The following is a 27,675-nucleotide window of genomic DNA, read 5'->3' on the forward strand; positions in this document are numbered from 1 at the left end:
TAGTAACCATGGCCACTACTGGTTTGTCTTCGCGATCCCAACTACTCCTGGCCTTGTTTTACTTAAGGCAAATGACCCTGGGTTTTGAATGGCCCTGGGAGGTGGGGGTCTTTAGCGTGATAAAACCTTTTCCTACCAGAACTTGTCTCAGTCTGCTTGAGTCCCTCTCCAAGGTGGAGTTCTTCACGTCGGCCCTCACCTGCTCAACCTGGTGTCTAGAAGCAGTTTCCCAACACCTAGCCAGGTCGCACGACTGGTTTAGCTTCAACTGGGAGAGTTTCCCGTCTAGGAGTTCCTGGCGCTCTGCCCGGTGCTGGAGGACATCTCCTTGCGCTTCCCTTCTGGTGTCCTTCGAACTCGGTCTAACTTTGTGCCGCACTGCACTGCACGGGGTCCGCTTGGAGTCGGAACCCCTGGGGAATCGAGCAGCAAGGAGCAGGGGAGCCCCTCCCAAGAGCCAGGCGCTCAGCGCCACAGGAAGGAACCCTGGACGCTCCCGCTGAATACTGAGTGGCAACTCTCGCAAGGGGCCCTGCCCAGCCTGAAGCCCCTCGGGTGTTTTAGGGTCCATCTGCTCTGTCATCGGAGGTACCACGCCGAGGAACCCCACGACCCCCCACCCCGTGACTGGGCAGCAGGTGGCAGAGGCATTGCCCGAGCGGGCAAGGGGAGAGGAAGACTTCACTCCCGCTGGCGGCGCAGCGCACCGCTCTCCAGCCGCCCGCGCACCCCGCCGCCCAGCGCCGCGCAGCGCCCCCGGCGCCCCCCGCCGGCCTCCGCCGCACCTGCAGCCGGTTCCGCGCCCTGCCCGCCGCCGCCGCCGCCGACTCTCCAGCTCCTAGCGCCACGGACGCCCAGGACCAAGCGGCGGTGCGCTCTGGTGCCAAACGCAGCGATAGACGCCCGGACCGGTTGACTCCCGAGACTCGCTCTTGCAGCCTGCGTCCCCGAAGATGAATGTGAGGAGGGTGGAAAGCATCTCGGCTCAGCTGGAGGAGGCGAGCTCCACAGGCGGTAGGATGCAATAAGCATGCGAGCGGGCGCCCCGCTTCCACCTCCTTCCCCCGCGAGCTGAGACGGGGCTGCCCTTTCCTTGGCTGGGGGCGGGGGGACGCTTGTTGCCTTTGCTGCATGAGAGACAGCCACCCAGGCGGGACTGGGAAGGGGAGGTGGGAGCGGCGGGAATGGGGGTGCCAAGGGGAGGGGGTGCATGCAAAGATCCAGGTCGGGGAAGAAAAGATGTTTGAAGTGTGTTTGAAACTCGCCGTGGCAGGGTCCCCTGCGATCCTGTGGGTACTTTTGCCTTCTCTGAAAATTTCCGAGGTTGTTTATGCTTTTGCCGGAGGTCTTGCTACCGCACGCTGCCTTCCCCAAACACCTGGAGATAAATGAGCTGAAACAGTGTTGATCCTCTTTCCCACTTTTCCTTGAGGCTCCCAAACATTTCTTCATTAAAACTCTATCTTCGTCCCCTGGTAATATACAAGCGTAATCTTGCCCATGTCAGATTCTTCTGCAGGAGCGTCTGTCTTGTTTTATTGCTAGCTTCAGTTTAGTATGTTCAGAGAAAATGGTCCTCTGACACTTGGAAATAATTTATATACACTACAGCCTTGGAAAGGTACTGGGCACGGTGCAAGGAGCTTGGCTTTCAGAGAAACGTGCTTTCTGCGAAAGCAGGCAAGGGAGTGTTTTCTGAGTTTAGTGGGACCCATGGCAAAAGAGGGGACTATGCCCTCTCACAGAGAGTCTTGGGTTGCATTGATTTGTTTTGAGGTGGCTTTGATGTTTAGAGTTTTTTAGAGGAGCCATAAATAGGATAAAGGTGGTGTTGGAGAACCTGAGAGTGATAAACAGCTGGACATTTCTCAGATTATATAAGCTAAGGGGTCACACGTGGCTACAGTGTAGTTTGGGTTAACAGGATGGAAAAACCTGGCCTTGAGGGCTGTAAAGTTGTGCGGTAGGAGGCGTTTATACATTCTACCTTTTCAGTGCCGAAGGAAATGGAGTCATTACAACTCCTGAGTGTATCCCTGGAATTTATGGACTTGAGAAACGAACACCCTCTTCCTCTTTTCTTCTCTCTTTAAGATCATGGGAATCTGGAATACACTTAGTCTTATTTGAGTAAGAAATTTTAAAGGGAAGTCTTGGTGCTTGATGGACGGGGAAAAATAAGCTCACCATCACCTTTAAAGCCCCAAATTATCTGTAATGGTGCTTAGTGCTGGTGTCACTTGTGGCAGTAGCTTCCTGCTTATCCAGAACTAAGAATATCTGAAATATATGTTTTGGAGGGATGCTTATAATCTTTAAGATTGAATCTTTTCAGAATGGCATTTTGGGTGTAGAGGACTGAGTAGTTTTGGGGTCACAGGATCTCTGTCTTTGCAGTTCTTTATAATATGCATAGGGCAGAGAGCCCTTGTCCTTTTGGGGACACACTCCTACATGAGGTGGCAGTAGGAACTCAAACCTAGGGCACACTGCAGGGACAGGGACGCATAGTCTCAGGAGCTGGGTGGCTTGTGTTGTTTGCCTCGTCAATGATAACAGCTTTTTGGCTGTACCTTGTCTTTAATCTGCCAGATGGGGATTGAATCAGCATGTCCAGTCTTTACAGTGCCAGAGGTGGCCAGAATCTCTACAAAGGAGAAACAAAGATGAAATCACATCTGGGGAATATGATACAATTAAAATATTAATAATAGAAGTACCATCTCTAGAGTGAGCATGTGTTCATTATTTGGAGAACAGAAGGATGCCGATTCCATCTTGCTTACATGCAGCTGAAAGTAAGGAATTCTGTGGCTGGAATGGATTTGAAACTTGTTTCTTTTATTGTATTCACAAAGTTTTTGGAGTTCATTGTCATGATGAGAACATTAAAGAAATAGTTCATAGGATCATTTTTATTCTTATTGTTTTCAAGTTACTAGAGATCGACTCCCCAAATATGTTTTCTGTATTATTTTAACCAAACATGTAGTTTAGTATCTTGGTTATGAGTGCTCAGATTTATAGTCTTAACTCACCTTGGAATAAGAAAGGGTGATTATCATTTTTAAAGGCTTGGACTCTCTCTTTAGTGTTGATTAAAATCAACCTCTCGTTCCCTCTCCAATAGTGGTACGTGATGATTTTCCCTTGAACATAGAACTCTAGGATGGAAGATTACAAGTTGATTTAATTGGACTTAAACAAAAATGAACTGAAGGATGTAACTGAGAAATGTATGAAGATGAGGAGAAATCAGGCATTAGACGTGTGAATGTTGAAAAATGGTTGGCTGAAAGGCAAAGGAGAAAACCCCTGAATCAAAAAAGTAGTGGGGAAATGTCATAAAGGGTGGCAGCAGAGTCTAGTTACGTCACAAAAATATTGTAATATAGCTAAGAGTTCATTCTTTGCTATTTCTTCAAGGAAAATCACCGAATAGGCTTAGGAGCACCACTCTGAAGTTACTGTAGTCAATATGTTGGTGCTGCCAGTACCGGAAATGAACAAGCTAGAGTCCATATGAGAGGAGACACTTTACTTATGGGAATGATCAGACTTAACCTGCCTCCTACCAGCTTCTGTGTGGAACCCAAGGCCTGTCCAGAATATAATTTCCATTTCATTGTCTTCTACCATTATTTTGCTTCCCTGCTATACAATCAAACATAATCCTGCTACCAGTGGGGAGATGGAGATGATAATTCAGCTGTACATTTGAAAGAGAATCAGAAATAAGGTCAGAGGGGAAAAAAATCCTACAAAATTATTCATTGGTGGCCTTAATTTGTGCCTTCTAACTTAGGGCTGGCAGATGCTGTGTGATGTAATCTACGACTAACAGTGGGGAGGAAATGTATGTTTTGGTGGTGTGAGAAATCTCTTCAACTTTGAATTGTTTCTTGATGAATGCGTTGTAATTTCTGCTGAAGTTTTGTGTTTATTAAGATTAAAGCAAAATCAAATTAGTAATTCCATTAAAGTAATATTGAAAAATTCATTTATTCTGAGCTCTGGGAGAGGTTTTCATTGTACAAGGCATTAGTCTATTTTCTTTGTCATATGAATGTAAAGGAATATTAAACAAATATGATGAAGTGTTAAAATTCAGTGATGCCCCCCCCACTCCTCCCACTCTGCACTTTTTTCTGGTCACTGATTTTGTCCTCTTTCACAAAATAAGTCTATAGATATTTTGGAAATTAATGATCCATGCAATATAAAATATGTGTGCAGTATTTCTGCAGTTTTGCAGACTAGATAGTAACTGATTCTTTCAAAGATATATTTCTGGACTTAAAATATATGGTCCTTCTTACTCCTTTTTGTCCTTTCATTTGTTTTCCCTGTCTTCACTGTTTTTTCCAGAACATGTAGATAATATTGCTTTTCAATATTTCATAGCAGAGTGTGCTTGTTTACTTAATAGTGTCCCTCCTTAGGGGCTATTTCAAGCAGATTGAAGTGTGTGTGTGTGTGTGTGTGTGTGAGAGAGAGAGAGCGAGAGAGAGAGAGAGAACGTGAACAAGTCAGAGAGCATGAATGACTAAGAGAAAAAGGTGAAGGAGAGGAAAAGTAGATATCGGGGTTTATCTACCATTCTTAGCAATATTTTCAGGTGATCTAAAAGCACCTATTGCTACAATTTATCATCCCTAGGTATATAATTACCCAGTTATTTTTCATTTAGCTGTTAAGTCCTGATGGCTTTCTGTCACGTCCTCCTGAACTCACTGTGATGCTTCATGCAGTCTACCAACATTCCTTGAGTGACTCTGAGCTCCATGAGAGCTCAGCTACGGGACCCTGGCCACCACTTTATCTCCAGTACCTAGTACAAGATCTGAAATGCACTGTTTGCAACAACAGATGTTGAATGCATGGAGTGCCTCTAAAGCACTGAAGTATTCTACTTTCTCCCACATTCCTCACATCTCTTTTTATGACCCTTACTACTTTTCTTTTGTCCATTTTGTGTAACTTCCACAAAGTTGTTTTAATTATCTTCACATTCTACATTCTCCCCAGTCAGACTGTGTTTTAGTTTTTATCTTGATGTGTAGGTCTGGCCCATTGCTCCTCTAGAGTGCTAGATAGATCTTTCTGTGCCCTGATGGTCAGACCCATCAGCAGGTTTTACTAGCACCTTAAAGTTAGTGAATCAGAAAAGAACCTCTGTCCTCTAAAAATAATATATTGTCCAAATATTGTAAATGGTGTCATTTTTTTTTAAGCAAGCAGTTTAGAAAAGGCAGAAACATCTCCTTCTCTGTTATTCCTACCTTCAAGTCAAATCGGTCCTGAAGACTGCTTCTCTCTTGAGTTTTATGTCTGCCTATTTCTTCCATTTCCAGTCTACCACCCAAGGTTATGTTCCGAGCATGCTTCCAGGCTATGATGGTGGTAGCCAATTTCACTGACTATAGTCAGTGTTGAATGTTGTCATTGTGACTCTTCCTCATCCTTAATACCTTCCGTATCTGTCATATCCAAGGTCAGTAATCTGAGTAGCTGCCACTTCTGGTCTCTGCACATCCCCCAAACAAGACAGCAGCAGCACCACTGAAGTGCTCTCCCTGAATTGGGGCAGTGCTCCTTCCTACTACTCTGAAGTCACAGAGGATGGTCCTTCCTGACACTTCCCAGGGCAGTGTCTGAATATCTGCACCATGTATGTCATCATTATTGTCACTTCATCATTACTCTCCCAGAGGACAAAGCCCTCCATGAGAGCAGTGACCAGGGAATGGACTGAAGGATTAAAACACCAGGACGTCATTCAGTATATACACATCCCTTCCCTTTTCCTTTCCTATCAGGCTTCAGGGTGAGAATCGGCAGTATTAGGAGGGAGCAGGAGGGGAGTGAAGACAGTGGCGAGGCTGAGATGGGATCAAGTTCTGTCCCTATTCTCTCACTGCTGTGTCTATATCCCTTCTTCCCCAAAGTCCCCCCGTGGGCTGCTCTGCCTACGTACAAATGCACATAGCATTATGAAGATCTGAACAAGAAGAGACCCCGTGTTCAAACGTAATGTTCTCCACACACACTCTGATGACATAACAAACCATTTGAATGGGTTTAGAAATATGGAATTTTCCATATTGTGCACTTGGCCTTCATGCCCATGTTGAGGGCTGATTTTTCTTCCTGGGTGAACACAGCCAGTGTGGTTGAGTAACTGGCTCATTGGAAACAGGTTGTAAATTTAAATACCCTTTGGGTATATACTCTTGGCTATTGAGAAGTTTCTTTCCCCTACATAGTCCTCTCCAATTTTTTTATTTAGATAAAAATAAGTACTTAGAACATTTTACAGCAACAGTTTGCAATTTTGGGGATACCTGGAATTTGGATTGGCTCAGGAAAATGTCCTCTCTTACATTCAGGCAGCAGCTGCTCATGAATAGTGAATAAAAAGTCTTGAGGGAATTAGGACTGGCATTTTTTATAGGTCTTCACTTTAAAAAGGTTTAGGAAGAAAAATAGACTTTCATCTCCAGATGTCAACACTTCTTAATATTTTGAAGGATCTTTTGAGTGAAGCAGTTTATTTAAGAAATGACATTATTGTGGGCCAAATGGGAATCAAAATCAAATTTGACTGATCTAGTAACTACTGTAGTCAAATGCCTGGCCCTCCCTCCCAGCTCCTGCCTCCCATAGTACCGTCTGCCTGCTGTGTTGCAGATGCTAAAGCATCCCCAAGAATGTCCCCAGACTGGATTATTTTGTTTTTGTTGTTTTATAAGAAAAGACATGACTTTCAAAGTGTCTCATTGAGTTTCATAATAATGGGTGAATATAGCACATCTACATCTCAGAATAGATATTCTAGCAGGGACTTTACTTTGGGTTGTAATATTTTGTACTTTAATGAGTGTTTATTAGGATGGTATGAAAAAATCACTTAAAAGTAGTCTGTCCCATACCTTTTATCCATGTTTTGTATATGGTAAACCTTCTAGAAATTCATTCACTAAATAAAAGTACCTAAGGTGCAGGTACACACTTGTGTATAACCTTCTGTTGAGGTGTAAACTGATCCTCAGGTCTTTGGCATCTGCAGAGAATTTAGAAATAAGACCAGAAACAATAAAGTCAGACTAATAAACAGTATTTTAAAAGTAACCCTGTCAAATACAGTCTTAAGAACAAGTTTAATGTGGAGAGAAGTTTAATTCAGAGAAATTTCAATTTGATTTACAAAGGTGAAAACAGAGATAATAGCCACTGAGAATAACGTTGCTCTCCCTTTCTGTCTTCATCTATGCCTGGTGGTAATTCTGTCCTCTGGGAGCTGAGTAGATTCTGTAACACTGAAATGAGATTTATTGAGCAAATATTTACAAAGAAACTGTCTGGTGTTAGGATGTCTGAGACAAAGATCCTGCCTTCAAAGAGCTTCCTGATTATTCAAAAGATAGTTACTGAATTTGCACTAGGTATTTATAGTCCAGTAGGGGAGGAGAGAATTGGCTAAACATGTATCTTTAAAAATATTAATCCCCATAGTGGAGTTAAGGGTAGAGCAAGATGAATGTTCAAAAGCAAGCTTCCTTCAAGGTGGTGTTAAATTCCGTTTCTTTCCAGGTGGATACACACTGATATTGAACTTGACCCTTTTCTCTTTGGGTCTTTCAGAATAAACCTATCAAAAATTTTAGGCTTAAAATTCTAGACTTGTTCTATTGTCCAATTTATTCCTGCCTTCTAGCTATTTTTCCAATTATATTTTTTAATCAACCATTTAAAGACATTATCTAAACAATTTTAAAGATTTATTAAACCTCTTATATGTTGAGAGTGTATGGAGAAATGCACCTTTTCACAGAACATGTATTGGAAGCTTGGGGAGTTCAAAATGAGTGATAACTTATGTGTAAATACAATGACAAAGGAATTGAAAATTCTCAACTCTTATTTCCAGTTTAAATAATGTTCCCATAAAAGCAGAGGCATTTCCAATTAGTGTAGGAATTTTTAAATTAGATAGAATGTCACTCTAATTTTTAAATTTAATTTTGTGAAATCATTCATCTTAAGGATATTATTATACCTTATCTAATACTGTAAGCACATGTGAAAATCAAATTGTTAAACTTTCTCACATCTTTTCCAAGAAGTCTTGAATCATTCTCTCCATATCATTTATTTTCACAAACCCCAAGTTGAAGCTGTGTCTCTTCCTGTAGTGATGCACAGTATTATTGCAGTCTGTTAGTTGTTCTCTTTCCTTTCCTCCATTGGTCCAGTTTCATCTTGTAATTTCTTGTCGAAGTTCTGGTCTCTGAGAGAGTTGGTGCAGACTCTGAAACACAAGTTCAAGTTAGTTTCAAGGTTGTGAGAGGGACATATCGGGAAGCAAGTAAAAAAGCAAGGAGAGTTCAGAACCAGGCATGGAGAAACATGGAAAAAGGGAGGTGGATACATCTGAACGCAATGCCATGTAGAGACAGAATGAGGGGATTCTCCTGCTGAGTGTTTATAAAATCCAGTTTTAATGGAGACATAGCTTGTTAAGATAGTTTTTTAAAAGAACCACACATCTAAACCCTGAAGCTGGAAGGCAATAAATCCTAGCGCTTTTGATGTACTTTTAAGTACAGAATTTTTTGCTAATCCCCATAAGCCCTCGTAGTTAAATTAAAGTTGTGGTTGTAGCTTCCAAATGAAAATTAGTTGTTAAAAACTAATACTTTCAAAACTGTTGTTCATTTCTTAGAGTAATCACTAACAATGAAAAATCTACAAACCTTGCTCCAGGAAGATTGCACTGTAGAAATGAATTGTTGGAAACATTGCAGTTTTAAACATAGTTCCATTTATCCTGGAATCCTTGGGTGTGAGATTGTGGCTTTTCATAAATATCATTAGAATAGAATTTCAAATCACAAACATTGACAGTTATAACTTCAGCCTTAGGCAATTTGTGTTCTGATAGTCTTCGCAATATTTTTGGAGATGTTATTCAGCAATCATTCATTTAAAATACATTTATGAATTATGTACTATTTGAGAGAGACTGTGCTAGTAAACATTTGAGCTTATAAAGAGGCAAGCGAGTTGTTTAGGGTGTAGGAATTAAAGTTTTAAATCATATCTTCCTTCTCTACCCCAGAATTCCACTTCATCTGCCTTGTGTATTAATTATACAGAGCATGTTAGTTTACCTCATCTTTAAAGATATTAAATACCTTCCTAAGACCCAGTTGTGTGCCCTTAATGCAGGTTGTCTTTAGCTGCAGTCGTTGGCTTTTGTGAAATAATAAGCCAAAGAAGCCCAGAGAACTTCTGTGATTACACGGTCTATTATTTAGTGATATTGGTCTTACAGAATCATATTAAAAAACAAACCTTATGTAGAAAAATAGCAGTAATCTGTGGATTATATAATATTACTATTCCTCCGTATCAGCAGGTGCTTCTCCAAATGTGGGCCAGATTTTTCTTTCACAAAACATATTCTGTTGCTAAGTTTTGCTCAAAGTGCTAGAATACAGTGATGAGAAGTATCCCATGGAACATACCAAATACAATTAAAGAGATTGATATGAGGTGGGAGAATTTAAACACAAAAATCCCTGTGATAGCACCATGCACAGTGCTTTAAAAATGGCTGTAAGTCAGTCACATCATGGAAGCTGCACAGGGTTGAAGAAAACTCCCTGGACTGGATGGGACTAGTGGATGGGGATGAATTTTCCAGTGAAAGTTGGCAGAGGATGATGGATGTTTCAGACTGGGAGAGCTATGTTCTAAGCCTGGTCCAAGAGCACAGGTACAATCTGGGAACCCTGAGCAGTCCCAGGTGGTGCTATGAAGAAGTGGAGCAGACGGGAACAGAGATGCAAGCTGGAAAGCATCTGCAGAGTCAGGGCTTGGCATGGCGAACTTCTGGTGAATTTCAGTCAAAAGCAAAGCATGATGCTTGCCAACTGGGAACATGAAAGCGGTGATGTGGCACCTGGACAGTAAGGGGGTGGAATGGCACGCAGGGGGACCTGCTGTGGTAGTAAACACAGGTGGGACATATTAAAGTACATAGTAAGGCAGTGATCACATGGTGGAGAACAAAGAGTAAAATTAGATGAAGAGAGGACAGGATCAATGGGATTGATGGGTGATCCAATGATAGATTGTCCTAAGGTTGGAGGAGGAAGGTAGATCCTAGAATAGGGGCTAGATTTCCAGTGAGCTGCATAAATTTAACAAGATGGGAAATACAGAAGGAGGTTTAGTTGAAAGAAAATGAAACCGATTTGGGATCTAAAAATCTTAAGGATTTCTGGAATATCAGAGTGGAAAAGATGTCCATTTGGAAATGAGCTATATGGGTTGGAAAAAAGACTGAGATCTGATTCTGCACACAATAAGGAGTCAGCTGAATTTCATAAAGAGTGACAGAATGAGAAGCATTAATTTTGCGTAGCTCTGTAGGATGCATCATTGACAGGGGTGACTTTAGGACACTGTTGCATTAGTCTAGCAAGAGAAGGCAAATGTTTGAGCAAAGGTGAGGCAGAGGGAATGGGTAGGTTAGGTGACTGGGAGGAGAAAGCAATGTTGGTGACTTGGATACTAGTGGTGCTGTGATGAGAAGCAGGGAACCCAGAAGAAAGAACGGGTTTGGGAGGAAAAATAATGGGTTCCTTTTTAGGAATATTGATTTAAAGGTACTGGGAAAATATCCAGGTCAAACTGTCCCTCAGGCATTGGGAAATATAAAGTTGAAATTTAATTCATTTCAGAGAAGCACACATTGGTTAAGCATCCAGCACTGTGATGGACATCAGGAAGAGAGAGATGAATGAAGCACAGTCTAGATCCTGAGAAGCCAGCCTCAAATAAACTGGGGACCTAGATTTGGGAATCAGTTGCAAAGAGATAATGATCACTGAAGTCATGAGATTGGTTAAGAGAATCCAGAGTTGGAACTGTGGGGAATAAGGGTGGAAGATGGATGCGAAACCAGAAACACTTTATAAGTTGGAAGAAATTGGAGAGATGAGTGTCGCTGAGGTCAGTACCTGGCACATGAAAGGACCATGTTTGTTGACTAGTGGGGAATAAAAGAGTTTCAAAAGTCCAGAGCTGGTTAACAGAGTGAACTGCTGCAGGACATTGATGAAAGACAGGAATGGTGTCTAAGGATAAGACTCTGGAGTCAGACCTAGGATTCAGACACCATGTCTGGCACCACGCGACAGTGGGAAGCCACAAGACCTCTCTGTAGCTTAGTTTCATAATGTGTGCCTGGACAATTCTTGCCCCCATACACTGATGGTTTGCTTCCTCACTTCTTTCAGGTCTTCATTCAAGTGTTATCTTATGTCATCATCCAATATGAAAACCCATTCTGCATCTTTTCCCCTTGCCCTGCTTTTCTTCCCTTAATAACTTTCATATACCTTCAGAGAAAAAAATTCATATCTTCTTATAGGATGCAATATTATATGTACACTCTGTGTGTATATGCACATATATATCTTAATGTTACTTTGTATATATTGATTTTCTGCTCTCTTATTAAAATATAATCAAATATATGTTGAGTGGTGAATCACTGAAGAGAACCTGTTTTACCAGGGTGTCTGAGGAGTACCTGAACTGACCTACGTAAAGTGCTGAGCACAGTACCTGACAGATGGTTAGGGCCTGATAAATGTAAGTAATGGTCATTTCCATAATTATCTGACTTGAGAAAAAGTCCTTTAATCACAACTATGGGAAGTCAGGAGAGTGGCAAGATTGGTAACACTGGGAGGAATGGAGGGGCTGAGTTGAGGGGAGAGGCACCAGTTCTCTGGCAGGGATAAATCTGGGCCTGTATTGAAACAGGGAAGAGGAGGTCACCCCAGGGCAACTTACTGGGGAAGACCATGTAGGAAAGTTGGGACTTGAGTGATCAGTGGGGTTTAAAGAGTTTGTGAGGAAGTGGGATGTTTGGATTTTGAGACAGCAGCCATTTGGATGAAGTATAGAGTGTTTTGTGGAGGCTAACCCATGAGAAGGGAGGGCATCTAAGAAATGTGAATTTTAAGCAGTTGAGCATGTATGCAGGATTTCTGGGAAAGATGGTAGGATGTGAGAAATGATACTGAGGAAGAATCTTCTTGTCCTGCTGCAAAGGAGAGACTGAGAATGGCAAGTCATCAAGTGAAATGGTCATCAAAGTTTTTCAGGCTGTAGGTATGAATAGTCGCTTCTGGAAGGGTGCCCTTGGCATATTCCTGGAGCACTACAAATAAGCTTTGTAACTGATTGAATGTGGAGGTGGAGTGAGGTGGGAGACCTAGGAGGAGGATATGCTCATGGGCAGCCTCCATCTCCAACTTGGGAGACTGAGTAAAGATGTTTGCATATGGTGTTGGGAAGATACTGTCCACAAAACAGAAGAAGAAGGAAGTTTTTTATTTATTATTATTTTTTGTGTGTGTGGTGTTAGCTTTAAATGCATTGAGTTAATATTACATTTGGGGGTGCTGGAAGGATATGCTGCTAAGAGGAATACCACGGCATTTTTGAATATCCCTTGCAGTGATAACTAAATTCAGATTCAAAGGGATTCAGCACCTTGCTCAAAGTCACACAGCTAGTGATTGGGAGAGCAGGGACATTAACCAAAGCAATATTAACAGGCATTCTTGCACCAAGCTTCTCTCCCTACTCTTACTTCTCCACTCCTCTACCTAGACATGGCAGGGCAGAAGCTAAGTGAAGGGTGCTCTGAGCTGCATTGGTATCATTCTGGAGGGCTGGTTCAGCCCAGCAGTATTAGTACTTCTTGTCCGGTTTGGTGTATGGAGATAAAGGGCAAATGACCTGAGAAAGCTCCCTGGGGGCTTCTATAGCACATGAAGGGTAAAGTCTAAATCTAATGCCCAATCCAAGTGATCTTGCATGGGAAGAGGGAGTCTTGATACCCAGTTTGGAGGATTGGGGGAAAAAAATTTCTTTACAAAGTTAGTGCTTGAGGAGCTTTAATGGGAATAAAATTAACCTGTAGGACCTCCTTGAGCTTGAGCTGAAGACGGAAATGACCAGTGTAGGCAAACTAGAGAGCCAGGTTAGAGTCTGGGGCAGCATGGTCATTGGGAGTACAGTGCACAGGTGAGCTTGTGAAGGGTGCATCTCATCCCACGCAAAGCCTTGATTTTGATCTGAAGATTCCATTTACAGAGCTGCCTTTCCTCCCTGTTCTCCTTCCTGATCTTGCATCTACACTGCCACCTAACCCCTTTGGATCATGGTCAGGGACAATCTTGCTGAGATTAACCAACTGAGAATATGTAACATTACTACAAGTGATGAATTCCAGCCGTTTTCCTTCCCACCAGAGTGTCATGCATTCTTTTAATACTTCTCCTTAATGAATGCAGTTTTAATTAATAGTTTGGTGTCCACCAACCCAGAGTAAAGAGACTATGCACACTTTCAAGACTCTCAGGGGCACTCCAATATTTGATGACCAATGGGAAGTGACTTAAATGTACTGATAAAAAATATCAAATATTGTTCTTAATATTATGTAAGCTACACATTTCTGCCAGCATCCAATGCCATGAGCAAGCACTTCGAGAACTCAGAGACAAACTTCTCTCTCTGGGCATCAGGACCTGTTTCACTCAGCTTTACACCAACATATTTATGTAGTACTTACAAACCAAATATTGTGTTGGGTGCTTGGGGAATACAGATACCTTCTCTGTCCTCACCAGATGGCTGGCAAGGGGAAAGATTTTGAACAACACATTGGGAAAAAATTTACAATGTTTTAGGGATCAGAACACAACTCTTAAAAGAAGTAAAAATTAGGTTGATACTTGAATTACACTTAGAGATAGATAGGAATAGGTGTGGGGAATATACTTGAAGAATCACAGGAGGTGAGAGAGAGAGAAAGAGAGAGAGAGAGAGAGAGAGAGAGAGAGAGACAGTGACAAAAGATGATGAGGTAGACAGGGTCCAGATGGTTGAGAGTTTAAGTTTTATTACAGATTTGGAGTTGATATTATGGGCAATGAGATGTGATTGGAGGGTTTAAGTAGCAAATGAGGTAACCAAATAGCCACATCTCTCCTCTGGCTTTTGTCCCTATGCTTAGCAAAAAGCAGGAGGCAATTGTCCTAGTGGTCAACAAACTGGGTACCATGACTTTGCACTCCTTGCCTTTTGGGACCTGGAATCATCTCTTCTGAAATCTGACTATTGTATATGGTTTAGAACTTACTCCTTGTTACCTGGTATATAAGTCAGAGATTTCCTCAGCATTGTGATCATGCACTCCTCACTCTAACAATGTTGGGCATGTACCTACATTTTTATAGATTTACTCATAAATGATACTCATATACTTTTAGAAATATGCAACTGATTAGTAAAGTTTAACTTTTCTTCGATATTCACAGACATGATAAAAATAGGAATATTTTATTCTGTGCCTGTTGTACATACCCAGTGGTTACCACACTGAGCTTAGGAGGCCAGTGGTCTGGTTCACCTCATCCTTGTATCCGACCTTATAATTAAGATGTGCTCTGTTCTTATAAGTTAGACTCTGACCTAATAGTTTTGATCCCTGTTCAGAGACTATTAAAGTGATACCAGTAACTTCTGTGCAGGTATTTATCTGTATCCTTTATCAGGATAAGTAGAGAAGTCTATTGTGCTATACTTAATGAGTGGCTGAGAACAATCAGCAAGGTGCAATTTTATCAACAGGTAGCTTCCGTATGTACTTATGTGTTCACTTACACAAACATCAAGTGTTAGAGAAGTAACACAACCTTGCAGTACAAGCATATTTGTTTAATATGCTTCAGGCCAGTTGCAGCTGGCCTCATCCCAGTTGAGAACTTTCCTACATTGTTTGGACACTAATTTGTTCTGTTTTGTTTCTGGAATACTCTTTATGCATTCCGAGTTTCTCACTGTTTCACACATGATGCAGGTACCAATTCCAGAGAAGCCTCAATCTCTGCCTACAAATACTTACAGATTTACATGAGGTACATATGTACCAGTCCCTGTCAGATTGTTCTTAGCGCCATGTGGTATGGGTTATCAGCACTAACATTTGGAAATTTTCTTACTAAGTCTCAAACAGCTCATCTGCTGTTATTTTCTACTTCTTGGATCCATGGATTGTGGCTCTGAGCGCTGTTGATTTATGGAACCCTGAGTCAACATTGTCTATCAAACGGCAATGTGCAAGTGCAGACTGCTCATGAAAAATTTCCCACAGGCTTCTATAAGAAGGGATCATTTTCATCAAGAAAATATGTACTTTAATTATTTAGAGCTGCTATAATTTACATATTTGTGTTTCTGGTACAAGGAAGAGAAAGATGGACTTTGGTTAAAGATGATCTATAGTGTCATGCAGAAACTATCATGGTAACATGTATGAGCACCATAATGTCTTTCTTATTTAGGCAAAAATCTTCAAATCTTGAATGATCACAATTCAGTCCTCTGGAATTAATGCTCCATGAATGTAGGGATTGTTTGTATTGTTCACTGTATTTCCCGTGAGCCTGCAACAAGACAGGCAAGAGTACACTCACAGATATTTGTTGAATGAATAAACCAGCATAAAGACTTAGCTCCTGTTTGCAGCACCTTGTGAGAGAGATGTATAGTTAAATAATTCTCAGATATGTATGAGCTAAGTCCTAAAACAGGGGCATGTGCAAAGTCCTACAGGGGAAAAGTGCAGAAATAACTACCTTCCTAGGGAAAGTAAAGAAACCTTGCAGAGGGAGATGACATCTCAACTGGATCTTAAAAATGTGTTGAGATTAATCAAGTGGGGGGGGGGAGCACGCGCGCAAGAGAAAGGGATTTAGAGGTACTATGAACAACCTTAGTAAAGACTCAGAGTTGTGTGAAAATTCAAGCAATATTCAGGTCCATGTGGTCTGAATATTGGCAGTGGGAAGATGTATATACAATTAAAACTGGAAGAGTAGATGGTGGTAGATTGTTTTAAGACCCTTGCATTTATGACCCAAGGATTTAAACTAAAATTTGTATGGTACTTAATGGCATTAAGTTGGGGAATAGCTATGATTTGTGTTTAGCTGGAAGTGAGGGAGGTTCCATAGACGTCAAAGGGACTAGTTGGGAAAATAGAGTAGACCTTGTGGAATGGGAAGCTGGAATTAGAGCAGCATGGCAGGTAGAGAAGACATGGTGCTGGAGATACAAGAGCAGGTGTAATTAGTAAGACAGAAAGTTTAGAATAAGAGGAAGAGAGGAAGATGGGTGGGAGTAGAGGAGATGTCCATGTGTCCAGCTTTAATCTGCAGTGAGAATCCTTGGGGATATGACTACTTTAATGTATATCAAGGTGGAGGTACTGGCAGAAATGCAGGGGATAACCAGGTAGGAGTCAAAGCTGCCAATCTAGATTTTGGAAGGGGCTAGAAATACTTATGCACAAACCAGTGGATTGCAGGTGAAGCCATTAGCATAGCGGAGGTGGCTTCAGAAGGGAAGAGCTCAGCATGGACCATTAGAGGAGACAGACTAAAATTAGGGAGAGGGCATGAGTGAGCCAGGAGCAGAGCTGGAGCACAGGCAGGTAAAAGCAGTGCCAGCCAAGAGTAGTACCGTGGAGGCCAGGGCAAGGGAACTTTTCCAGTACTTGGTCAATTATCTTAAGTGCTTTGCACCGTTAAGTAAAATGAGAACTGAAAGGACTTGGCAGTTAGGAGGTTGAAGCAATCTAAGTGGGGCAGAGCCAGATCGCAATGGGCTCCAGCATGAATAAGGAAGGGAAAGGGAGCAAATGTAGACAACAGCTTCAAGAGGGCTAGCTGGAAGGAATGGGGGGCCATGACGCAGTTCTCAAGGCAGTTTACGCTGGTGGATCCATTTGTTAAAAAGCAGGTATTTGGACACATTTGTAGGCATTGATCTGTTAGAGGAGTGACCAGGCAATAGAAAGAATCATTCTTGGGTATCACTGATACACCTCCTGTATGCCTTATGGAGCACTTATTTTGCCACAGTGCAGCTAATTGACTATTTCAGTTTTAACTGCTTAAACAGAGAAGAATAGAGAATAATAAACACCTGGAGATTCCCTACCCCAAATGCTACTTAAGAATTTTAACATAGTTGCTTCCGGCCTTATTTACATAAAAGAAATAAAATGATAGCAGTAAAGTGCACATGCCCCTTGTCACCCTCACATTAACTTTTCCTCTCTCCTCTCCCTTACATTTTCAACCACGACTATGAGTTTGGTGAATATCCTTTCCGTTCATCTCAGTATCCTTTGTCTGCACATGTAGGTGTGCATGAACACAGTAATATGTTTCATGTGTTTTCAAATTTACACAAATGCTGTAAGAGTTTTTCTGGTATCTTTGTGTTTTTGTGATCTAGCTGCATTGGTGGATATAATTCACTCTTTAGTGCTGAATATTATTTGTGCAGTATCTTTAAATTTTTTTTTTTTTTTTCTAAGTTGTCTCCTCTGAGGGATTGAGATATTCTGGGTTGGGGAGGTTTTGTTGTTTATTTTTGTATCACGAGTGACCCAAGACATTGACTAAATGAATAAGTGAGCAGACACACAGGTCAATGTTGGGAAGGAGTGTCGGGCACTGAGGGTCTTCCTCGAGACAGCAGAGAAGGTGGATTTGGGGAGAACTTAATCCTGGACATCATTCATATCTCACGAAATAGAAGGGAACATCATTTTTGGAGTGGAAAATAAAGGTTTGAGAAGTGTGTTATGAATTTATAAACCTTAGCTTAATTGGGAGAAGATTCCGAAGTAGTTATTTTTTCTCAGATCCATGCACTAAATCTCTGTTCATTTTGGGTTTCTAAATGATTAGAACTGGAAAATACCTACTAGCCTCTGAAGTATTGATTTGTTTGCCACAAACTGTTTTTTTTTTTTTTTTTTTCCAAAAACTGCACATTTTTCTGAGCACTGGGGGGAAATCATGGCCTACTCTTATTACAGAGTATTTCATGATTTAAATCAGTCTTCTGGTTTCTGGAAAACATTCATCTATTTGTCACTTGGGCTCTTATTAGAGATATTTCTTCGCTGGATGTGATGGATTGGGCAGTTTTATGTAATTTAATCTATTTTGTGTGTTAATAATAATCCACCATGGCTTATATGCAAGACCATTTGTAAGTTTCACAGTCTGTGTATGCATGTTGTGAAGTTGTCTAGCAGTGCCCAAGGGCTCTGGAGGGTATTTCAGGGAATTAGGTCTTGTAGGCCAAGCTGACTGTCTAATTCATCACTGATCCAAACTAGAGGCTTGTTTTCTGCATCCAAAGGAAAAAGAAAACTTCAGTGTGGTTCAGCTAATATATATTGAATGTCTAATCTGGACTAGGCACCCCTCCAGGTACTGAGTGGGCGAAGCAATAAGGATCCAAAAATGAAGATCATGTTTTTGCAGTTAGCATTATATTTCTACCTAGTAGGCAGACTACTTGTAGAGGGCTTAACATTTATTTTGCCCCAAGAGGTGCTGAGCTCTGTGTTAGAGTGTCTGCGTGTAAATGCCCTGGATCCTTTCATCCACATCTGGGGAGTGGGGATTAAGACTCAGAAAGGTTAAGCAGCCCACTCCAGGCCATACCACAAGAGCCTGTACACTTAGATGATGGAGTCAAGTCCATGTTCACTCAAGTGCAAAGCCTTTATCCTTTAACTTTTCACATCTATCTCCCAGATTTATATAGATGACTAATATCTCTCTTATATGAATTAGAACAAAAGTTAATGAGAGTTTTAAACATGAAAATAGGCAAGTGAATTGGTCCTTTGCAGCTCATTCTCTAGCTATGGATATTGTAAATGCACTATTCGGAGTGGTATTGGGATTCCCCTGCTCTACACGGGGTGATGAGTGTTACTGAGGCCAGGCCTGGGTCCAGGTGCCCCGTGGCTTGCACTTTTTCTCTCCTCCTACTTTCCAGGACTCCTTTGCTCTGTTCTGGTGATTTCTTTCACACCCTGCTCTTTGAGAGTTGCTGAGTATTGCTTCTCTTCCCAGAGAGTTTTAGGCAGTGAGGTGGTGTGTTCCCTTAGAAGATCTGTTGCTTTGGTGCTGTAGGCAGAATGAGGGCCAAAGATGTTCACATCCTTTGTCTCTGAAACCTGTGAATATGTAATTGTATATGGCTTAAGGCACTTTGTAGATTTGATTAAGCAATTAAGTTAAAGGCCTTGATATGGAGAGATTATGCAGAATGTTCAGATGGACCCAATCTCACTATGTGGGACCTTAACAGGCTAGACCCTTTCATACTCCAGAGGAAGATGTCCTTAGGAAACAATGCTTAGACAGGCATGAAACTGTTGGGCATTGAGATGGAAGAAGCAGGCCATGGGCCAAGGAACGTAGGTGACCTTAGAAACTGGACATGAGAGAAGGGTTCTTTCCTAGAGTTTCCAGAAAGAACCTACCCTGAGGATACCTTGATCTTAGTTCAGAGTTAAACTTCTGACCTGTCAAACTGTAAGATAATAAACATGGTATTTTCAGCCACTGAATGTGCGGTAATTAATTATACCAGTAATGAACATACATGGTCCTATAATTACCTGGTTATTTCACTAATGTCCTACAATATATTAAAGAACATTCAATTAGAGAAAGGATATGTGCTTTTATAACATGTGTTTAATTTTAAAGATAAATGTTTTCATAATATTTCTCTGCATAGGTTCTCAGAGGTAGTCATTAGAGTTGTCTGAAGAGCACACATTTGAAGTTTGATAAAATGAGTTCAACCATGACCTTAAACCTAATGTTATAGGAACACATATTGATTTATTTTCCCCAAGTTTGACTTTCCTCGTTAAAGAAGTGGTTATTGAGAAAGTCAGGACTGGCAACTATAAAGTACTCGTCTTGGCGACTGGCATGCAGGGACAGCTTAACAAATGCTCAAGGTGATTACCAGGATGTTCTAAAGTGGTGGGTTCTTCTCAATTACTTAATGAGAAAAACTACCTAACTATTTTCTAAAGTTGCACCATGTTATAGTTTGTATCATGTGAAACTGAAGCCCTGTTTCTAAGAAAAGGAGTTGGAATCTACAGTAATGAGAGGTAGGGCTCAGGCCTTGGGTGAAACTGCTGAGGTCTGATTGCCAAGTTCATCCCTTGCTTGCATCATGAGTTCATTGTCCTTACCTGTTAAGTGGGTTAATAAATAATAATACTGACATTCTAGGAGTATCATAAAAGAATTATGTGAGATAATTATGTGAGGTTATGTATGTAAAGGCTTTTAACCATAGTACTTCCCCAATAAATAAATGCTCTAAATATCTTGGAGAACCTTATGACTTTTTATTCAATCAGAAGTAATAACTAATTTATATAAATCTATCTCAGTTTATACATTCATTAGTGGATCATATATGATTTGGTTCCTTCAAAAACCTAGAGATGGGTAATCGTAGTGTCCTTTTTAAAGATGAGAAAATTGAAGCAAAATGGGCACTTCAGCTTTTATCTTCTAATTCCAGTGCCCCATTATTATTTATTAATTCAACTTGACTCTTAAGCATTAACCATGTGCCAGTCACTATACCATTTTCTGGGGTGCAACAGTCACCAGAATAGACATGGTCTCTCTTATCATGAGGAATTTAGAAATAGTGGGCCTCCTGATAGTAAAATGGATTATTTTTATGAGTGGAATCAAAGACTGTTCATGATTGTCATTGGGGGTCCATATCAGGGGAAGCTAAACCTTTCTAGAGATCTTCCTGAAGAGGTAACATTTCAGTGGAAGAAGCAATAGTTGGCAAGTTTTACAGGACAGGGTAAGAGGAATTCCATGTGGTGTGAATCTTGGGAACGAAAGTCTGGAGCCTGGAAATTAAATAACATCTTTAAAGAGTTGAAAATGTTATGTGGCTGGAGTGGAGTGAGGAGAGAATTGTGAGAGGTGGTACAAAAGAGGTTAAGGAAACATGCCTGAGAGATCACTGACCACCTTCTTAAGGACTCAGGACATCAGCTTGATGGAGTAAGATAATGAAATTCATGTTAAGAAATTTAATCAGGTGAAGAGGAGGCTAGATCACAGAGGAGTTATAGAGAAAGAAGAGGAGAGGGGTACCTTGAGAAGCATCCTGAAGAAATCTTCCCATTGTGAGTGCAGAGAAAAATTTTTGAAACTGTAGCTGATCTACCCGAAATCTAAATTTGTGGAGTCAACACTGACCATTATAAAACTGATGGAGGTGATGGTGGACTACTTCCTGCAGATGAGAGTAAAGTCTACTTTTGTTTATTTCTAACCCAGGAGGCTTCATCCAAAGACCACATGGATGAATTGTATGGAAATTTATTAATGAATATGAATTATCTATCTTGTCTATGAAAACCATTTTCAGCTATATAACTATTCAAATTAGTATTTTTCTTTATTCAACAATAAGCATCAACTTTTCTCTGATTTGTCTTCCTACCTACTGATTTCTTGACATGTGACACAGAGACACCTAAAAGTGTTGGTCTAGATGTAGAAGAATCTTCACAGAAGAGGTGGAGGCCCAATCCCTGGTTTAACCTACACCTCACTCTCTTGTGTCACTTTGGGATGAGATGTTTGCTTGCAGGTGAAGTGCCAAGGTTTGGGAACTGGGAAGTTCTTCTAGTGATACTAATCTTATCCATGAGTATGGGTAGATAAGAAATGGAACACAGAACTACCATTTTTAAAACGTTCCAACCTAGTTAGGAAGTCATTAAGACTGAGATACATGAAAGTTTAAACAATAATTCCAGGAGGTTTGTAAAAAGCTCCAAATAACCAGCAGAGGTCACAAATGCTATAGGTGATCAGAGAAGGATGAGTTCACAGTGGGCTTGAATGGCTGAAGGCTTCTTGGAGGAGATGGAGCTCCTCTTTAACTTGAAAAATTGACAGTACTTGGATAATAGAAGCAAGAAAGGAAAGCAGTTCAAATAGACTGGAGGATTGAGAAATGGGATTGAGTGAGGCTCATGTGAAGGCCAGGGAGCAGGATTAGGCTTTCCCTGCACCAGGGATCAGAGAGTAATGGGAATGCATGGGTCACAGGCAGCGGATGGTGAGGGAGAGGCTACAGTGGGAGCTGGCAGAGTAGGGTGGCAGCTGTGAAAGGGAGGGGAAATTCAGACACCAGCTATTTCATCGCAGGGCTGTGTAATCTGTCACCTTGCGTAATGTTCATAGAGAACTTTGTGACACTTGGAAGTAGTGCCCTTGGATTTAGTAAAACTTGATTTTCAAGTTATAACATTGTAGAAAAACCTCCCTTTTCCTGTCATTGTCATGTTTGCGGGGGTGCATCCTTGTATGGGACCTGAGATATGAAACAAATGCAGTATTTTCCTCTTTTAGTTTATAGAACTCAACCTCTGACTCACTAGTGGATAACAAATGTCATTTTCCCTCTGCTCATCACTAAATTTGTTTCTCTCTACTCCTGGCCCTTTCTCACAAGGCAGTGTTCATAGGTCTCTTACTAGTTTGATATCAATTTAAATTATACTTACTCATTTTCATGCCATTCTTTGCCACTAGATAATGAATTTGTTGTCTCATTTTTCTTTGTATAGCAAAATGCCTGGCATGGTTAAGTATTTCTTGATTGAATGGAGTATTGGCTCCAAAATGTACTTTCTGCTTAAAATCTTAAAAACATGAAGAATATGAAAGAAAATTCTTTTTCTAAGACACTGGAGCTAATGGAACTTTAGGAAGAGTTTCCACAGTGCCTATGGACCCAGTAAACTTACTCATCAAATATTTATTGAGCATCTGTGAAGTGTCTAGAAAATAGGGACACAGAGCAGTGAGAGAGTCTGGTAAAGTCCCTGTCTCAAGGAGCATAGATTCTTCTGGAAGAGTCAGGTAGTAAATAGATAAGAAAACCTCAGGTAGCCATACTTTCTGGGAAAGAAGAAAAATAGCATGATGTAGCAAAAGTGGTAGGCTGGCTGCAGGAGGGTTATGGACAGATTAAGTCTCCTCTGAGGAAGTGAGCCATGGACTGAGGCCTGGGTAAGGAAAAGTCGTCATGTGAATGTCAAGAGGAATTATTTTCCGGTCAGAAGATCCAGGTCACACAAAGACCCTAAAGCAGAATACCCTGGTATTGTGTAAAGGTCAGAAAGGAGACCAGAGGAGTAGAATTCAGGGAGTGAGTTGGAGATATTTGAGAAGTAAGGGAGGCAGGTGGTAGCCAGGTCACGCAGGAAGGAACCTGGAGGTTAGAAGGCAGCAATTGAGTTTGACTCTAGCTGTGTAGGACATGGTTATGGGGATTTGGGGAAGAAAACTGAAGTGATATAATTTACATTTTTAATAAAGATCACTTTGGCTGGTTTATGGGAAATGGGTGGTGAGATAGAATAGAAATAGGTAAATGAACTAACTAGGAGCTTATGATGGTATCCCAGGCAGAAGATACTGATGGCTGAATAGGGTTTGGAATGTTGATGGAGGTGGGTAGACAGATCCAAGATCTACTGTGCTGGTAGCATAGCTGATGAGATGGATATGGAGTAGGAAGTACATGGAAGAGCAAACATGACTTCCAGGCACTGTGCTTGAGCTCTGCATGGGGGGTGGCATTGCTGAATGATTGAGGGAAAACCCATGGAGAAGAAGATTGGAAAGGTGCTGAACAATCAGGAATTCAGTTTTGGATACACTTGGGTTAAAATAGTTCTTAGATATGAGTGGATATTTTAAGTAGGAAGCTGGATATTTTAGATAATAGATTTCAGAGTAGAGATGAGGGCTGATATAAATGTTTGGATCTTATATATTTCATTTAAAATTAGGCAAGAATGAGATTACTCATGTCAAGGTCATGCATGTAAAAGAAAAGGAACTCCTTAACCTTTAGAAAAATAGCAAGGAAGCCCCCCAGTAGAAAGCACTAAGAGTGAAAAGGTCAGAGATGGAAAAGAAAAAATCATGAGAGTTTGGTGTTATGGAAACCAAGGAGGAGGAAGTAATAGATGAGTCCAGTGCTACTAGGAATTCAAATTAAAGGAGTAACTATTGAATAAAACAAATACAAATACTATTGAGCCGAGTAAAGATGCTCAGAAAACATCAGTCAGGTTAAACAAGGAAAACTGAAACACTTAAAAATAACTGCTACAGCAGACCTTCAGACCAAAAGTCCACTGTGAGGAGCCCACATCAAGTGATGATCTAAACCTGAAAACCTCTATAAGATGTGGAAAGATTAACATGGTGTAGAAGTGACCTCTCAGAAGCTATTTTGAAACAAATTAAAGAAAAGCTGTTACCCTTCATGGCGGGTTTTTAAGTATAAGTTTGTGCCTAAAGACCACTGGTAATTGTTCAGTAAATAATTATATTGAGTGCCATTAAAATGCTTTGTCTACTTTGGTATGATTTGGCCCTTCATATATTTATTAACAATTCCATCTACTACATAGATTCAGAATCTATGTAAAGATAATACTTTATGAAAATAACAATTTCAGGAAAGGTATAGATAATCCTAAAGAAGTCAGGATTTATGAGAATTCATCTTTGTTATTTTCCTCTATTTTTCAAATATGGTCTGTCCCACATATCCAACTCACAGTTTGAGTGACTTTATGTATATACCTGTTTTTAACTAAAATAGAAATGACAACTATGACATAAATCATTATGAAGTTGATTTACTTGTTTACCTTACAAAATACCTGATCTAGATCTGCTGTATTTTTCTTCTTCTGTCCCCACAAGATTAGTTTTTTTGTTCTTGCATGCATTGATCTATGGTCACAAAATGACTTTTGTATTTTTCCAAGTAAAAAGAAAGAAAAAAATTTTTAATCAGAGTATAAAACTTCCCCATCCTCCGTGTTCTTGCGCCTTAATTCTCGTTTGTCTACCAGAATCTAACGGGATTGTTGGGAAAGCGTATTTGGCAAGGAGCTATGGGAGTGCCTTGGTTTGTCCAGATAGGCTAATCATAATTCATCTCAGGATCTGGGCATGTTGCCACGTTAAATATAATCACATTTCTGTTCCTAAGGAAGAAAGGCAAAATGGTTATTGAGTAGGCTACTAACGTTGAATGCTGTGGTTCATCCATTTGGCCATCCCACATCCATATCAAAGCTTCTTCCCAAATGTATATTTAACATTGCTCACATTTCTTGGAATGTACTCACCTACTGCTTGAGAGTGACCACCTCAAGTTTCATTCAGTTGTTGATTTATCTTCTAAATCAAGATTTATGGATGATTGACGGTCATATCAATGATAACTGGATGTGGATTTTCATAAATTGGTCAAAGAACTTTAAAATATGTAGGCCCCCCTGTACTCTGAATATGCAATTGTAAACTTGTCATTAGATTTTCACTTAGAAAAAGATAGAAGAGAAAATGTACCACAGTCAACAATGTATAGTGTAAACATCTTATTCTAGGGAAAGAAATGTTAAGTCAATACTCTCTACAGTGACATGGACTAAATTCAGTCATTCAAAGCCTAGGGGATCAGGTTTGTGGAAGGATCTCATTTGTTCATTACCTGCTTTGTCCCCTGGTTCTGCCTTATCGGATGATGGCTATTTATATTTCTCATTGTCTCATTGAAGTCAGTAGTAGGTAAGGATGCCTGTCATGAGACAAAACAGATGTAACCGCACTGGTGCCAGCGAGTGGAATTGAAAAATTGTAGGATTAGCTTAAGGGTGGGTGGTGTATGGTTTGGATCTGGTGTGTACCCAATATGCACATGTGTTGAAAGCGTGATCCCCAGTGTAGCAAGATTCAGAGGTGGCTTTTTAGGCAATGACTGAATCATGAGGACTCTAACCTCATCCTGGATTGATCCATTTGATGGATTAATGATTTTAATGGTTTTTGAGAGAGGCTAAAAATGATAGGTAGGTGGGGCATGCTTGGAGGAAGTAGGTCTTGGGTGTATGGACTTGGGGACTATACTATCCCTGGCCCCTTCTTGTCTGTCTTTCTTCATCTCACAGATGCCATGAATTAAGCAGCTTTCCTCCACTATGTTCTTCCTCCATGATGTTTGCCTTGGAGATGGCCAGACCAAGGACTGAAACTTGTGAAACTGAACCAAAATAAATCTTTCCTCCTCTAAGTTGTTCTTGTCAGGTAATTTGGTTATACTGACGAAAATGTGACTAACACAAGTGGACAGTTTCTGGGGTTACTTGGCAATATCTTTCCTTCAAACACTTAGTATGCCTCCAGGCTACTTTTTTTTTTTTTTTTTTTTTTTAATAAAAAAAGATTTTAATAAAAAAAAGAAATTTCAAATATGCAACAAAAATAAAAGAATTTTGCAGTGAATGCACATGTCCCTACCCAGATTCTACCATTAACATTTTATTGTTCTTGTTCATAATCAATATATCCATTTATATATCCTTGTACCCATATGTCAATCCCTTCTAATTTTTGACCCATTTCAAAATTGCAGAGGACCCCTAAATTCCTTAGGATGCCTATCATTTTTCTTTTGGTGTGAAATTTAAATACAGTAAGATGCACAAATCTTAAGAGTGTATGCACTGCTTCCCCAAAATATTTTGTTGTTAAAATTTTATAAACACACATGAAGTGGAGGAAATTTTACAGTGATCTTCTTCTCTATATGTGCCACTTAGATTTTACTCTAAACATTTTATTACTCTTACTTTCTCATAATGTACATTTTTTAAATTGATTCACTTAATTTACTAAGCATTTCAAATGCTTGATTTCTCCCCAATACTTCAGCATACATATCACTAATCAGAGATATTTGTGGACTATTTTCTTTTGATGCGAAATTTGCATGTGGTGAAATCCACAAATGTTACCTGCACTGAGATTTGGGTGTTTGTGTGTGTGTGTGTGTGTGTTTTGTTGTTTTTGGGGTTTTTTAGTGCTGGGAATTGAACCCAGGACCTCGCACAGCTAGACAAGTGCTCTACCACTGAGCTACATCCTCAGCCATCCACTGAATTTTAATAAATACACAATCCTGTGTAACTCAAACCCCTCTCAAGATAGAGAACATCTGCATCCCCTGGACAAGCTCACTGCAGCTCCCCACATTGTGCTCCTTCCCTCTCCATCGCTGCCCAGCTTGATCCAGAGACAATTCATTTTATTTTCTCTACCATAAATTTGATTTGCAAATGGACCCATACCAAATGGATGCTCTTTTGTGGAAGGCTTCTTTCACTCAACACAACAATTCTGAGGTCCATTTATGCTGTTGTTTATATCAGTAGTTCATATCGTTTCATTATTGAGTGATACTCCATTACAGGAATATGCCAAGTTATTTTTCTGTTTGGATGGATCCCTGGGCTGTTCCCGTTTGGGAGCATGATGACTAAAGTTGCTCCAAATGTTCTTGTGAAGTTTTTTGTGGACATGTTTTCATGTCTTATGGGGAAATAGCTTGCTGGGTTATAAGGGTAGAAATGTTTAGTTACATAGGAAACTGACAGGTACAAAGTAGTTGTACCATCTGACACTCCTGTCAATATGGTGTTAGTGTTCTTGTTTCTCCACATAACCAACATTGAGGATTGTCCACCTTTTAATTTTAGCCATTCTGACAGGTGTGTAGTAATGACTCCTTGTGTTCTAATTTGCATTTCTTTGACATTAACCAGTG

The 27,675-nt window shown here is 40.4% G+C and overlaps 1 protein-coding gene across 2 annotated transcripts in view; it reads left to right on the plus strand.

Annotated features, from left to right (window-relative positions):
• Nucleotides 1-405: 405 nt before the first annotated feature.
• The window catches only part of KCNIP4 (potassium voltage-gated channel interacting protein 4), a 1,142,821-nt gene continuing 1,115,551 nt past the window's right edge, over nt 406-27,675 (plus strand). Inside the window, exon 1 of one of the 2 annotated variants that reach the window (XM_079154780.1) lies at nt 406-1,014. In XM_079154780.1, the coding sequence (XP_079010906.1) occupies nt 954-1,014 (61 nt within the window). In that variant the 5' untranslated portion in view covers nt 406-953. The remainder of the gene's footprint in view (nt 1,015-27,675) is intronic. The other variant, XM_079154785.1, reaches the window with a different exon arrangement.

Source organism: Sciurus vulgaris (genome assembly GCF_902686455.1).
Source record: "Sciurus vulgaris genome assembly, chromosome: 9".
NCBI classification, from domain to species: Eukaryota; Metazoa; Chordata; class Mammalia; order Rodentia; family Sciuridae; genus Sciurus; species Sciurus vulgaris.